The following is a 15856-nucleotide window of genomic DNA, read 5'->3' on the forward strand; positions in this document are numbered from 1 at the left end:
CAAAATTGTCACACACAAAAAAAACGTCTCGGAAACGGTTTTCCTTCAATATATTCCAATTTTGGTAAAATATCCCATATATAATGGCCTCTACCCACTACATACACAGATCACAGATACAAGAGACAGAAGCTTTCAAGATAACAGGAGAAAGAAAATTATAAGATCCAATTTTCTCGTTAATAACGGACAGAAGACCAGAGAACACCAAAGGCCAAAAAAAAAAAAAAATTTACCTCTCCAATAAGTTATTACCCACATTTTCCTGAAATCAAAGTCATCGACATCTGCTCTGCAAAAAAAAATCAGTAACAACCTTAAGCACCAACTGCAATACCTGCCCATACAACCTCATTAAACCCAAAGCTTGCCTGCTCTTCCCATCCATAAAAACACAAGCACGAGCCAATCGGCAAATCCGAAGGTATATAGATATGAACATATCTTCATCAAACCCATCAGCATAAGGTCTATTGTAGGATTTTTTGGCAGTGATCAACTGAAGCAACAACTCTAACTTCTTCCTTACAAGTATCGAGCGTATTGGCCATAATGGAAGCATGAACGCTAGAATCACCATGAATATTTTTGGAAGACTCGTCTTCCAAATCATGTGTATTGGGTGGTAAATCATCATTTCTACACTCGGGAGCATATAAAGATTTACCAACCACCTTTGAAACACATCCCACTAAATCCTCACCCACAGCTTGAGATTTATGTTCAGTAACAGCAACTTCAGTTTTGACTACAGTATCAGGCCTTAAGTCGGCTGCATCGAAATTAGGATTCATTGAACTCTCATCAGAACCCTTACAATTACTCTCACAGACAGTAATTAGGGTTTGATTTTTATTCTCCAAATCATAGCAGGCATTGTTCTCGGATGAACCTCGGGGTTTCATAATAATATCAAGATCAGGTTCAACAGCAGTAACTTCAGTTTCTACCTCACAAGCATCAGACTCGGGATGAGAAATGTCAACAGATTTACTTTCCACGTCCCGTAAATCTTGACGATTCAACTCCAAGTCATCTTGCAAAGCATTACAATCAGTAGCCAGAAGATCAGGACCAGAAACGGTGTCCGGATGTTCACCGACCCCGTCAGATGTATTCGGGATCGGAATTTCATGCAAAACAGGGAGATTAGGTTCATTGCCAGCAATTTCGACATTTACTTCATGAGCATCACCAACAGCAACAGCAACCTCAGTGGATGACTGAAGATTAGGGTCAACGGGCAGGTCCATGATAGACTTATTTTCCAGCTCAGATTCAGGGAATGCATCTTGTGATTGAAAATTATTACATACAGCTTCTTCTCCACGAACATGCGATATAGTTCCATATGGAGCATCTGAAGAATTACTTGTAGCATCAGAAGTATCCTGCAATATAGTTTCGACAGCAGCAACTTTGTTACTTATCCCATGTGCATGATGGTCGACAATCTCATCTGAAGCAATGATGGCAGATCTAATAGAAGAACCCATATCAGGTTTATTTGTCTCCTCAGGTGTAATATCATGGCTGCTTTCGAGTTCAATGACCTTCACAACTACAGCACCAAAATACAAAGTCAAACCAGAAGTTGTAAAATGTAAAAGTTGACAGTAGAGTAATGAGTGAGACAATACCTGAATCACTGGTTACACTTCCTTCGGAAGAATTTTGGTTCACAAGTATCTTATGCAGCAGATCTACACCGGGAAATACTAACATATTCATGGACCTCATTTCCTGCTTGTGTGATTCCTCAATCGGCTTGAAACCAAAAACTACAGTCCATGTGTGCATGAGTTCCGAAATAGCAGGTATGATCAGTTTTTCAACTTTAAGAGAGCATAGGGCCTGAAAATAGTTTCAGCACAGATAAATTCCAAAAGAGCAAGAGAGGTTTAAAGTGATCAAATTGCGAGGGTGAAATAAAACCCAACTTTCAGCAAAGCATGTCTGATGGAGGAAACCATTAAGTGACCACAGCCAAAAAAGCACGGAAGAAATCAGCAGCTTGTATGTACATATGTAAATTGTATGCATATGTACACATAGTGCACAGCACCCCTTCAATAAGTAATAAAAAAGTATATAAGAAAAGAAGGGATGAAGACTGATTTACAAAGATCCCTGACTTATAAGCATACATTATGTTTGGTGTTCTTACACTAGTGAGCATACACCATGTTCGCATTTGGTTTTGTTGTTGGAATATCTCCTCCTTTCTAAACTCATGTAATTTTGGGATTTCATCTAATATATACATCTTTAACTGTCCAAAAAGAAAACTGAGAGAGAAAGATAGCATGCATCACATTTGGTGTTGAGACGAGATTGAATGTTTAAGCACAGACCAAAATAAAACACCTCCCCGAAACATTGAATGTTTCGGAATGTTTCAGTTGAGACAATTTTTTCTCCTGACTGAAACATTGCCTCCAGACGAGATTTTAAATCCTGATCACACCGAAAGGCGACTAGGATAAATCAAAAGTACATGACAAGTTACAAGTACTCTCATAAATGTAGAAAACTACAAGAACAACACACAGATAATGACAAACAGTACAATGAATCTAAATAATAATTATTTTTGTATTTAGCAAAATGTAAATGCCCGAAATAAGTAAGAATTTTCAAAACATACTGATTCGATTGCATTTAGAAGCCGACGACACATTCCTTGACGCCTATAAATATTGCGGGTCCCAATGAATGGCATCTCCGCTAATCTGGTCCCATGTATCCTATTTAACGAAATAACAATGTAAAAAAATTAGGATATTATGGTAATGACAATTACAAAACGAAACAAATCATGAATCTCAACATCTAATGTGAGGGAAATTCATCATATCATGAGGATTAGATAACCAACAACAGAAATAACGAAGGATAGATATCATGCAATACATAAATAATTAAGAATAAGGCAAACAGTGCTTTAGAAGATCAAGCAGAAACATAATCCAGTGCAACGCAAGCAGAAAAAACATGCTAGATTGATTACTTATAATAATAATAATAATAAATCAATATAAATTTTATTACCTACATTAATATAACTTGCTTGGAGGAAGCTAGATTTGTGTTTGTGCTTTGTCTTGAACTATTGTCTGACCTTTACTCATTTTCTAATAGGAAGATCTCTCCTTGACGTCCTTGCTTTGTATCTTCTTTTTTTATTGAAATAAAATCACTTATGTAGCAAAAAATCTACTCATTTTCTTGTTTTATTGAAATAAAATCACTTATAGTTATACACTTACCAAAAAATAAAAAAATCTTGGACCTAGTTATCAGTTTATGTAGCAATGAGGAAGACCCGTTCATACAGGTTCTCTCAGGGGTTGTTCATTCCCCTCATGTGTCTATTGGACTAACAGAAAGACACCTCTGACCGAACCCTTGAGCCAAGTTAGACAGTGTCCATAGCCTATGGCCATTCCCCAGGTGTACGGGGCTGGTTTTAATGTGATAAGATTCATCCATGGAAAAAAAATCAAAAGGAACTGCATGATGCAGGAGAGTTTTTGCAGATTTTGTGGGGAGAAATGAGTTGGTGGAGGTAGGAGTGTTCCCTATTTCTTATCTTGGTATTCCCCTTAGAGTTGCATATAGCTCTAGGGCTATATGAGGTCCGGCCATTGAAAGAGTGTCTTGTAGGCTCTTATCTTGGTGTCTAGAGGCTTTACCGCTTTAGTTTGAAAATATAATATTCATATAGAGGGATATTGATTGACCAACTGCTACTCTTATGGAGGGAGGGATCCAGTTAGCTAAGGCATGTATGGACCATAGATAAAAGTTTCATTCCATTTTGGAATGTTTCAGCGGAAATTAAGGTTTCGGCTGAGACTGAAGAAAACATTGAATATTTCTGAAATGTTTTGATTGGGACCACCTCAGAAAACATTGAATATTTCTGAAATGTTTTGATTGAGTTTATAAACTTGCATGGGACTGTAACCTCAATACAAGATCCTTTTTATCATAAGGTGCCTTGTTCCAAGTAAGAAAAAAAAAGTGGGGCTGGTTTGAGCCGTAGTCCTTTGTAATGGTGGGGGTAAAGACTATAAATTGTTTCTAGTAAAAAGAAAGCCCGCTTCATGGTCTCTATATTTTGGTTTCTATTCACAATATGTACTTTTATAATAAGGAATACTTTCATTGATTTAAACAACACCATATATTAATCTTTTCTTTTTCTGTTTTTTTTTGGAGGACGGCAGAGATAGGTACAAGGGAGAAGACAGGGTTTTGATCCCAGATCCGTGGTATTACCATACAGACTTTACCAACCCACCAAATTGGCACCTTTGACACCACATCTCAAGTCTTGGAAAACAAGAAAATTACAATATTTGACATTCTCTCAAACCCGATTCTTTTTTTGCCACAATCTGTAGTCTGAACAAGTTCTTCCAAATAGTATATGAACTAAGAAATATTAGACTAAAAAAGAATCAACACAAATATCCTCATTAATTAGTTGATGCCTCCTCTAAAGGAAAAAATTTTCCCTTTCTTTGAAACATTCTGTTATTCTAATAGAGTTCAAGTTATTTATCAAAAATAAAATCCACATGAAACTAAGAGTAGTATACCTGATGGATGCCGCAGAGATTATTTCATCACCCCTCTCCAAGATAGCAGTAAAGAAGCCACTATAATTCAGCCGATTAAAGTTGCATCTACAAGAGGAAAAAAACTTAATTGGATGGAAAAAAGAAAATAAGTCTAAAGATAAATTAAAAATTGAAGTGACAATAGTCAAGTTAAACAGTTTCTAAATACTTAAACAAGCATAGAGGATAAGAAACCCAATAATCAGTAAAAACAAATGGCTTTCTTTTGGACAAATATAAGAATTTCATTAAAACCGCAATAAGGTAGAAACAAAAAAGGGATGACTCAAACAAAGGTTGAGACGACCTTCCAAAGAGCACGACCCAAGATTCACAAGTCACAACACAAAAAAAAAAAAAAAAAAACACCCCAAGTATACATAAGCCGTGGACCCTCATGCAATCAAAGCATCCCAAAATAAATTGCATTTGAACCACTGGAACAGCAGGAAATGAGAGCAGAACAAGTCCAACAAAGGGTATCCTTGACCATCTGTTCACGTCACAATTCATATCTGCAAGAACTTTTAGAACATCAAACATGAGAAGAAACTTAAGGATCAGGTCCAATTGACCACAACTAAGGAAGGGTTAATACTCTAGAAATGACACAACTAAAAGGGATGATATATGTAAAACCTAGCAGATTTTTCCAGTAACACTATGACAACAAGAGGCATGCAAGGTGACATCAGCTCTTCCCAACTTCTAACCCCTTCCTAGTTAACTAAGAAATCATCAAAATACAGAAAGATCTCAAGTAACTGAATAATATAATCAGCTCCACTACAGAAAAATACCCAATATATGCCCACATCCTTGCATCTCCAGCATGACCTATTCCACATTTTGAAAACCGACCCAAGAGCATACCCCCACTTTATTAACACAACTTTAATTCCATGGTCAACATCCTCCTTGATCTCCTCATCCCTATGCATAATAAAACTAATGCAACAAAAATGGTCGATTCCAGAGTATTTCTTGGCCATCAAAATTTCCTGGCCCTTCGTCTCCATGTGTGTCATTAATAAAGCTAACTCCACATATATGTATTGGTCCTATTTATTCTAAAGCCCTCAGATAACAAATAACAAATACCAAGGAACTTGGCCTTGAATATGAGCAGTTGCTTCACCTATAACTAGAGTCAACAAATACAGACTCAAAATTGATCCCTGAAACAAACTAGTTGTAAGTTGTAACTAGGAACAAATTTTTGTTCCTCACCATTAGTTCTCATACTAGTTGTCATTCTCTCATATTTCTCTTTAATTAACATTATATGCACAAGTGGATATGAAATTTAAATGTATAGTGATATGAGTTTTCCCTTAAGCTCTTCAGCCCAACTCGATCTTTAGGGCTTACAATCTTATCTCCAATTCTGGATCTTTAATGCGTAGATTACAACCTTAGTCTCACTAGGGTTAGAGTTTTCCAAGGCATGAGAGGATGTTGGTTCTAAAAAGTTGAGCTTTGGATATTTGTGAGTTTGAAAAACCACTTCCATGTTAGGTACGGATTTTTCCATAGGAGTTCTAAAAGAGAATTAGTTTTATTTTATTTATTTTTTTTTGATGGGTAAACCAGACCTCAAGATTGCTTTGCAATGTGTCAAACCAACTGAGCTATGGGTCTAAGCTCAAAGAGAATTAGTTGGATGACCATATTTCAATCAAACATTCACACGTTACGAATGGAGCCAGCTGGTTCAACTGATACAGCCCAGGTTGAGTGGGTTAACAAATTTGAGCTGAGCTTATCCAACGTTATCCCCTCCCTAAAAAAATCATGCTTTCTGTCGTTTAATTAATATTGCATACATTAATACTCATTGAAAATGTAAGCATGCATCTACAAGTGGGTATAAACTTATACAATCATGAAGGAATGAACAAGCTTTCCATTGCTCATGTGTGTGAAACATTATATTCACAAGCAGTTAGGAAATTTAATGTTACAATATATAAAAATTCTTCTTATATGTGTGTGCCTAAAATAACAACCATCACAAAACAAATTAACTAAGAAAATGGGAAAAAGCATTCAACTAGGCCGCAGTTATGAATCTAGGCAAAAACCCATTACCAACAAAAAAAATCTAAACTGGAGTGCCTCTAGAACATAAAGTTATTGAAAGCTTACCCACAATTATACAGAACGTTGTGAATCAAATTGATCCCACTCCTACGGTCAACAATGGGCAAAAAGCATTCATCCATAACAGTCAGAGCAACAGCTAACTTGGAATTGCATTCTGCTTTTTGAGGTAGTCCATCGAGAGAGGTGTCTGAATCTAAAACAGAACGTTTAATCAGAGTCCATGAGTATCCCGCTTCCAGCTCATGTTTAACCCCAAGAAGCTTCTGAAATTGCTCAGAAACCTGGAAAATGACAAATGTTAATGCTTAATTTGAGTGCTCTTTATATAGAGAAGGTATAAATGTACAAATATGGAAGGAAATAAGACCACTTCTTTCATTGAGAAATATGCAACCATTTGGTCAGTGAAAGAGTATGTATGAGAGTCAAACATGACATTAAAAGCAAATGCATAGTCCTTGCTTCTCATAGTGCAAGTATTAACTATCAAGTCAACGACAACAATTGAATCAAGCTAGGTACTGCATAAATCAATACTCTTTTTTTTTCCTTCTTCATTCCTTGGAGATTAAAAATTCTAACTTGTAGTTGGAAAATTAAACATTTGTGAGAACATCTTTTTTTTATTACTATTTGTGAGAACATCTTCTCATCTTGGTTGTGTGGACTGTAGAGTGTGAAGGGGCAAATCCTTGGAAAATTGTGGCTTATGCATTATGTTGGAATTTATGGAAAGAACTTAATAGTTGGATCTTCAAAGATTTTAGTATACCTACGCTTCTAAAACAAAATAAAATTGTTTAACATTTTTAAAATTACAAAAAACAACTAAATAATGTAAATATTTGGAATAGAAAAAACGATGAACTTCAGTAGGTTCAATTATAGCTATTGAAATCCTTATCTGAAAAAAAGTATAGCTATTGAAATGAGATGCTCTTTGCATTAATCTACTCAGTTTTTCATAGACCTACACACTGCCACATCAAAAAGAAAGAATCATTTATACACAGAGCAACACCACCTTCCCTGACTGATGTTCTGAGACAGCAAAAGGATAAAGGACCACTATCTTATTCTATGCAAGATATTACGGCCACAAAAATGATAGATTCTACGGGGATAAGTAGCACTGCTTTGCAAACAGACCACAAGAATAAATGCAAAGCTACTAATCAAAAAAATAAAATGCAGAGCTATATTACTGTAACTAAAACAATAGAGCAATAAGAAACTAAAATGGGTAGTACCTCTCTGCACTTCAGCCCACAAAAAGAATTGCATAAGCTATTGGATTCAGCAGGTACAGCATTAATTTGCTCAATACAAGACCCATGGTCTGCATTAGGGAAGAGTTGAAAGGTTTCAGACTTCAGAAGATCTGCTTGCATAATAAAGATAATGGGGGAAAAACGTATGCAACTAAGCAGATGAAAAAAAAAATGTAAGTTTAGTACATTTTTCCTCGCACAAACCACATGTGAGTAATTTTGAGTTAGTTATATCATCCCCACCACCACTACTGCCACCAAATACCCCACAGAATTTGCATGAGCAATTCAAACAGTGCCAATCACCTGGAGGAAGCACCTGTAACAGTGAAAAAAAAAAAAACAAATGAACATCTGATTGCTAATTAACATTATTCAGGTAAAAATCCAATTCTACGAGCCCAAAAGTAAATAATTACATCATCCAAAGCTATGATGATGTTTTTCTTTCTTTTTCAATGGGAAGGCAGTGGTTGAAGGCAACCCTAAACAGCTACTAAAAATGGAAGCATGCAGACAATATTTACAAACCCTAGCACCCTCATAGCAAGAAAGAGTACTGGGGAGTTTATGGGGAAAATTAGAATCAAAAGCTATAGATCACCAGGCCAAAACATCAGGAATCCTAACATTCTAAGTTTCTGAGATTTATAGGGTTTCATCACTAGACAAATCTCAGACCCACAACAGACAATGTAAAAAAAAAAAAAGGCATTTACTTTTGCCTTTTTCAACATAAGAGCGTAAAAATAGAAAATGAGTAACTGCAGCTTGTAAAGGAAAAGCACTACATATGGTAGTGTCTAAGAGGACAAGAGCAGTGTCATGTGGCCAATCCACAGGATCATCTATCAAATGGACAATCTGGATTGGCCACACCAATTCCACATTGTAAGGAAAACCACGCCACTTCAGCAAAGAGGTTAGGAGTGTCCCTCCAGAAAACTTTTTCCCCTTCAGAAAATACAAACATTTATAACCTTTTCACATGAATTGTTAAACATTACACAGATTTTATAATTAGGATCAGTTGAATATACCACGTAACATGCCTGGCACAATTCTCAACTAGCTTCCATTGCATATGGGTTTTGCTTGTATTTGAACATTTCTAGGAAACTATGTTCACTTCCCTAAGCCTTTAGACATCCTTATACGTCAATGGTTGAGATTCAATCTTGAAAAAGAAGATTGTCATAAGATCATCAGCTCTTTGAATTTAACTATTATATTTGTTTGGAACCAAAATCATCAGTATTGTAATTCACACATCCTTTAATGAGTTTAGTTTCATCCACATCTAATTATTGGATAGAAAATCTGAGCCTTTTTTGGTTAATTAATGAAAAACAGTAAATTACCCTTTTAACATGAAATACTGGTCTTTTTGTCCTAAACAAAAATGAAGTTTGCACTCTTAGAAACTTCTTGGACAAGTCTTTCAAACAATGCGAGACCTGTTCAATTTTGCCACAAAGTGAAAATTTTACAGGAAGCGATCAAAATGCACCTAATGTAGTATGCACCAAATAAACTCTCATTTTCACTCATAAAAAATGGCTTTGTAAAATCAAATTTGTATCCTACATAGAAAATCCTTCTAATGAGTACAATTAGCTCATGTTTGAGAACATGAAAATATTTCTGAAAATTTCATTTATGTCCCTGGTCCACCAAGAGTTTTTTCCGTAAATACGTCATCCTCACTGGGGTTTTCATAAACAAAGTTTTTTTGGTACATTTTAATGTCCAAGAGACAGCAAATAATGAGTAGACATTGCTAAAATGTTTAAGTAAGCACGTTTTCTTAAACAGAGTTTTTTGGTACTTTAGAAGTCCAAAAGCATAGTATTAAATTTCGATACATTTCCAAATATGCCCAACATATTGCCATTTTCACAAGGTCCAACATGAAATTAACCAACAATTTCTTTTGAGTATATTTTGGTGAAAAACACTATTCATTTCGTGTAATATTTTAGTGAATAATGAATTACAACCGAAATAATCAGATCTTAGGTATAAAAAATGCAAGACTTTGGTGAAATATCTTGATGAATAATAAATTTCAACCAAAATATTATTTTTTGAAAAAAAATTTCAGAAAATATTTTTCAAAGTTTACAAATATAACAAAATCTATAAATTTCTTGTGGAAACGATGGGTAAATGGCACCATAATAATGTCTGCTAATAAAATTTGCACACAATATTTATTCATTGGCATAAATGAATCGTGTTTGGTTAGGTATCTATATTATCTTATTTTGATGTATTCTAAGCATATTAATATGTTCATACAAGCATATACACACAATCATCCATGTTTTATTTAGTCAGATACATTAATAACTTATTCGTACCTATTTAAAAAATACAATAATGCAAGAATGCAATAATTAATAGTTTCTTCATTTAAGCAAGCGTTATAAATACTATGTTGCATGTAATTAGTGTGACATTAGATTTTGATTTTCATGTAAAATATTATATTTTTTCATTGTTGGGCTCTCAAATACTTGCAAATACGTATAGCAAATTCATATTCATTTCCAAACTCCATATGATTGTTTATTGTATTTTGATGACTTACTAATTTGCATTAATGCCTATTTTATCATTGTCCACAATTTCAATGAAATTTTCTCAATATTTTTGTCATTTCCAAAAATCGCATTAATTTCAATACTCTAATCGAAATATTTCCATTTCCAGGATGACCGAAATCAATATCTAATAATACCATGTTCAAGAGACAACAAAGAATGAATAGTTTAGTGCAAAAACTTTTAAGTAAGCATTTAAATGTATATGCATCAAAAGCAAGCAACCAATCAGATTTAAGCACAGTTATTGTGCAGATGTCAAGATGGACTAGGCTAAGTAATAACCTATTGATGGTTATGACTTTATGATGTATCATGTGATATTAGGGTTCAATCTTAGCCACTAAACCCTAAATGCAATATAAACCCATTCATTTGTCAGATGATAGTTTGAATACCAGCTATTAAATTAGTTCCACTTTACTTAAGAATACCATTTTTCTCAGACTTCATACCTTTAAATAAGGGTCATGTTCATTAGTCCAAAGCCCCTCTATATCTTTTGGTCCCCTAGCTTATAAGCTGAAGAGTTCCCAAGGAAGAATGACACAGTCAAGAAACCGATAATTTTTAGTTTTGTGTCCAAGTCGGCACAGCCTAAGGAGCATTGGAGGTCTTCTCATGTGTAGCCCAACATTAAAAATTCCAAGTATATTTTTTAATTTATTATAACCATGTTTTTCAAGTCCTAAGCTAGATTTGCAAGATAGTAGTTTGCTTTCTTTAGCATATACAAGAGTTGATATATCATTCTCTTGGAATATAAATCCTTATACAGAATACCTTAAGTAGACTTTCCCCTGATCAACTAGTAGATATCGATCATTGATCAAGCATCTATGGGTACCTAAAACCATCCCACATCATAATCAATTTCTCAGACCCATTTCTAAGTTTAGCAGATTAGCTTATGATATATTAATTTAATTATTTACAAAATAAATAATAAATAAAAAATAAAAAATAGAAAAATTAAGTTTAGTTCAAAGTTCAGGTAGCAACTCCGTCAACCCCAAAAAGTGGCACAAGGACAGGAGGGATCCGCACATCAGATTCATAGTTCTTACACCAACCTAGCAAGATGGAATTAAGAGTTACAGGCCAGTCTCATTTTCCACTTTATGAGTATCCCCATGTGCCCATCAAAATAGTCACTCTCAATGACAACTAATACAAGATACTATACTTTCTACTATTTATGTTTCGAAAGCTCGCCAATGTCCAGTAGGAAAAGCAAAAGCATAGAAAACTGTATAATTAGTGCGAGGTATGACACGAATAATTTATTCATACCTGTATACCTAAGCAGCTTATATGGAATGTTGAAGGACAACCATCACAACAAATTAAGTCCCCACCATCTCCACAGATGCCACAGGTATCATCATTTGGGTCCTTACGGTTGAAAGCTATGGAATGAAAATCTCTGCGTTGAGATTCCTCTTGTTTATTCCATGCATCTACTTGGCACTGCAACAGAGAAGCCCCTGTCTCGACAAACATGTTTTGGAATGGCTGACACAGTTTGCTCCCCGCATGAATCTCAAACTTTGAAATTGTGAAAATTTTACTACAACAACCACAATTTATGCCATCCCTTGTAATCAAACCCTCCAGCATTGATCGCGTCTGTCTCTTGTTCATATACTTTACTTTCCCATTCAAGGGCACAATTCCCGAATCTATCAACCAGGTTAGAACAGATCGTTTTCCATTGTACGGAATAAAATCATCATCATCTTGAATCATCTCTTTGTTAGAGCTGCGACCCAACAAAGCGCGTCCCCTTTGCTTTTTATTTTTTCTTGCTTCTAGATAATGAACCTTCAGTGACTTGCCATCTTTCATGGTGTTTTCTTTTGCCTTATTATTTCCTTTGTCAGCTTTCTCCTTCATCTTCATTTCCCTCTCCATCTTCTTGTGCGTTTTTCTTGTTAGTAGACCAATGGCCTCCACTGGTATAGAGTCCTCATCTTTACATTGCTTTTGGAACACATAATAAGCCTTGAGAATGGACCAGTACCCACTTCCAGAGGGACTAATGTAGACTGCATCGTGGTAGTCTCTGCCCCTCCTAGGCCTAAAATCAATCGTCCAGCCTGATTTCAGAAGCAAATCCCTAATCTGATCCCGTATTAATTCCTTTTTTGTGCTTCTACCCATTTTTCCTTCATTTTTTCTTTCTGCCACGTGAATTTCAGATGTCAAAGCTGCCTCTCCTTTGTTCTTTGTCTCTTTCTTCGAACTACAAGAACCCAAATTTTCTGGCCCCATCTGCATCGATGTGTCACTGTCCTCTGTTCTCTTACGGCTAGCTTTACGGCCTCTAGTTGACGAAATTTTCCGTGAATTCACTTGTTTCTTATCTGTTAATTTACTGACCCCAGCTACCATTTTCTTCGCCTTCAAAACACCATTTTTACCCTGAACCCTAATAGGTTTCTTAACAGGAACTCCAGATTTCTCTCTCACTGAACGAACTGGACGAAAAGCTCCATCATTTTTCAGCTTAAACCTCTTTTTATCTGAATTATCGGGTCCCCCATTTCTCTCAAAATTAGAATGTTTTCTCTTGTCAACAGCAACGTTTCTTGGTTTAGAACCCAGGACCTTACTTCCCACAATCTCAGTTCCAACAGCATTCGAAGGGGCCTTAATAACCTTTTTAATATCAACTATATCATCCTCATTGTATTCAAACACTTCCATCCTACTCTTTTTTTCTTTCTGAGCTTCTTCAAAGTCATTCCTATATTTAACAGGTTTTTCTGACCTAATTCTCTTCCTATCAGTTTCAATCTCTGCCTTACGTTCAAAAGAATCTTCATTGTTCCTTTTAACAACAGAACCATTACTGTCTCGATTGGTTCCCCTACCAATCTTTCCACGACGAGCAATCGGTAAGTCCTTATCAGACTCAGAATCACTAATTTCCAGCTGAGGCCTCTTCTTCTCCTTCTTTGATTCAAAAACCTTCTGTTTCCCCGAAGAACCCTTTTTCGAAGGAACGACCTTATCCTTCTCCAACGTCCCTGATCGTTTACTTGCAGATCTCAAACCCTCTTTCATCTTACAACAACAACGAAAAACCCTAACTTTCCAGATTTTCCTTTCAAAATCAATACAAAACCACCTCAAACTCAAAGCTAACAATGAGCTCCACAAAAACTACACCAGAAACCCTAAAATCACCATTAACAGATCTCAAAATGAAATTATCACGAACTATTTAGGATTTAAAAACAGACAACAGATCTGAAAGACTCGTTCGAATTAGAAACTAAAATCCAAACAAAAAGTCTGACAATCGAAACAACCCCCACAGATATCCAGTTTTGGTGATGCTTACCTCTTCGGAAACCTCACCAATCCGTTTTTCTTTGAATCTGCGACGAAATTCCAGTGATCGAGATCGAAATTCTCCGGCGAGTAGGTCTGAGCAGAGATTGGGGGGAAATTGGGGTTTGTTCGCAAGTCAGACAAAGAGAGTTTTTTTTTTTTTTTTTAAGTTTCTTCAAGGCTTTGAGTTTAAATACTAAACATATTTTAACGTTATTTTTTAATTTTTACTGAAATTTTCAGCTCTTTCCCTCCAATTGGCCAACAATTCCTGAAGCTAGTATGAATCCTCTACTCCCGGGCGTTAGATAACAATCATACTTCCTGGTTTAATTTTCATAGGCCCATTAGTGGGTAAATGTTTGACCAATTCCTTTGAAAGCACTTATAATCTTGATTCATGATTATTATATAGTGAATCCAACCCTTTCCATATGGGCCCAAAACTTAGAAACAGTCATGGTTATAAAGCCCATGTTGAAAAGATAAAATACAAAGGATGGAATAAAGATGGGCTGATATCATTTTTTGTAGTCTGACTAGGCTTACTTAGTTAGTTAGGATTCCACCCTTACAAAGGGTTTTTGGGCTCACCTTGTGGCATCAAAAAACATGATCCAATGAATTTTTATTTCAATTTTCTTTTATCAAAATGACCCTTACAGTTCAGGGGGTTTAGAGAACAAAATTCTATGAACTTTCAAAAAAAAAAATCACCATTGAATTTTAATTTTAAGTTTAGGAGTTCCATGAAAGTTCAGTTGCTGTCAAATTTCAAAACCTTGGATGAAACCAAAAATCCATATTAAAAAAATTTATCTGAGTTCTTCAATGAAATCTAGAGGGATGTGATGTTGGATTTCTAATGTGGTTATCCAATTTAGCAAAATTGGGATTAGCTGAAATGGTAAGAAGCAATTGGGTGTGCTCCTCAAATCATGACTTTGAATTTCTATATGCCCCTCTACCAAAAAGGTGGTTACTTAACTGGCTTCACATGACAGGGTGGGATGTTGCGTGCGGTCCGAGGATTAGTCCTGCTGGATAAGATTGTTTGTTTGGGTTGGACAAAGCCCAATGGATCAAATTGGGCACACCCGCTACTACAGGGATCACCTTGTTACAACAAAACGAATGTAATGGAAAAGGGATGCAGAGATATAATTTGTCGAGTCATCTTGGCATCATTTGTGAATGAGCCGATTATTTTCAAAAGGCTAATGATTTTTTGACTCGATTTTTTTCACTCAGTCAATGCTCGGTTGATGTGGCCAGGGCACAAAATCATAGATCGTTTTCCTTGTGTATCCCGAAGAAAGTGATCTATGGTTTTTGCCCTTGCCTCGTCAACCGAGTATTGACTGAGTGAAAAAAAAAATCACAACTCTTTTCAAAAACTATCTTAATGAAGGATGTATACATTGTCTCACCTTGTTATATTTTTGTCTATTATTTCTCTTCACATTAAAAATACATGCATTGTTTTTAGTTATCACAAAGCATGAATTATGTTTCTTGTTTTTGTTTATTCTTCATTAGTTAGTCAACTAATTAATTTTAAAGCCTTTCTCTTCTCAGTGAAAATTTCTTGCTAATAGTCATTTTGTTTACAATACTTCAGAAAAGACGAAGAAGTCCATTGCCATGTTTCTTGCTTTGTGGATTCGCTCAATTCAAATTTGGGTTCGCTCGCCACTCTAAAACAAACCCGATCCGTAGTGGTGGATAGAGATGAAGGCATTATTACCTTGTTTTCATTAATGTATTCAAAATTATTGCATCAATTAAGCTTTTTACAGTCTACGGGTTGAAGATGACGGCATTTTGCAATTTTTTATTAGTCTATTAAAATAGACCAAGGTCAAGTTTTCGTGCCATCAATTTGAAAATTATAGGGATATTTCAA

The 15856-nt window shown here is 35.4% G+C and overlaps 1 protein-coding gene across 1 annotated transcript; it reads right to left on the reverse strand.

Annotated features, from left to right (window-relative positions):
• Positions 1–26: 26 nt before the first annotated feature.
• LOC147383179 (uncharacterized) lies at positions 27–14120 on the reverse strand. Its single transcript, XM_086428900.1, has 8 exons — positions 11905–14120; positions 8192–8324; positions 7985–8073; positions 6777–7015; positions 4608–4694; positions 2648–2747; positions 1641–1854; positions 27–1561 (listed from the first exon to the last, which is right to left on the reverse strand). The coding sequence occupies exons 1-8, from the start codon at positions 13678–13680 to the stop codon at positions 471–473; spliced, it is 3729 nt and encodes a 1242-aa protein (XP_086285026.1). The 5' UTR covers positions 13681–14120; the 3' UTR covers positions 27–470.
• Between the last annotated feature and the right edge of the window lie 1736 nt (positions 14121–15856).

Source organism: Akebia trifoliata, chromosome 16 (genome assembly GCF_017979445.1).
Source record: "Akebia trifoliata isolate Shusen 1 chromosome 16, ASM1797944v1, whole genome shotgun sequence".
In the NCBI taxonomy this organism is placed as follows: Eukaryota; Viridiplantae; Streptophyta; class Magnoliopsida; order Ranunculales; family Lardizabalaceae; genus Akebia; species Akebia trifoliata.

Excerpts from the sequence above, each read along its gene's own strand:
- LOC147383179 (XM_086428900.1), bottom strand. The coding sequence starts at position 13,680 with ATGAAAGAGGGTTTGAGATCTGCAAGTAAACGATCAGGGACGTTGGAG. Across the intron at positions 8,074-8,191 it reads TGGTTTGTGCGAGGAAAAAT|ACCATGGGTCTTGTATTGAG; the intron begins GTACTAAACTTA and ends TCCCTAATGCAG. Across the intron at positions 1,855-2,647 it reads TTCTAAATGCAATCGAATCA|GCCCTATGCTCTCTTAAAGT; the intron begins GTATGTTTTGAA and ends AACTATTTTCAG.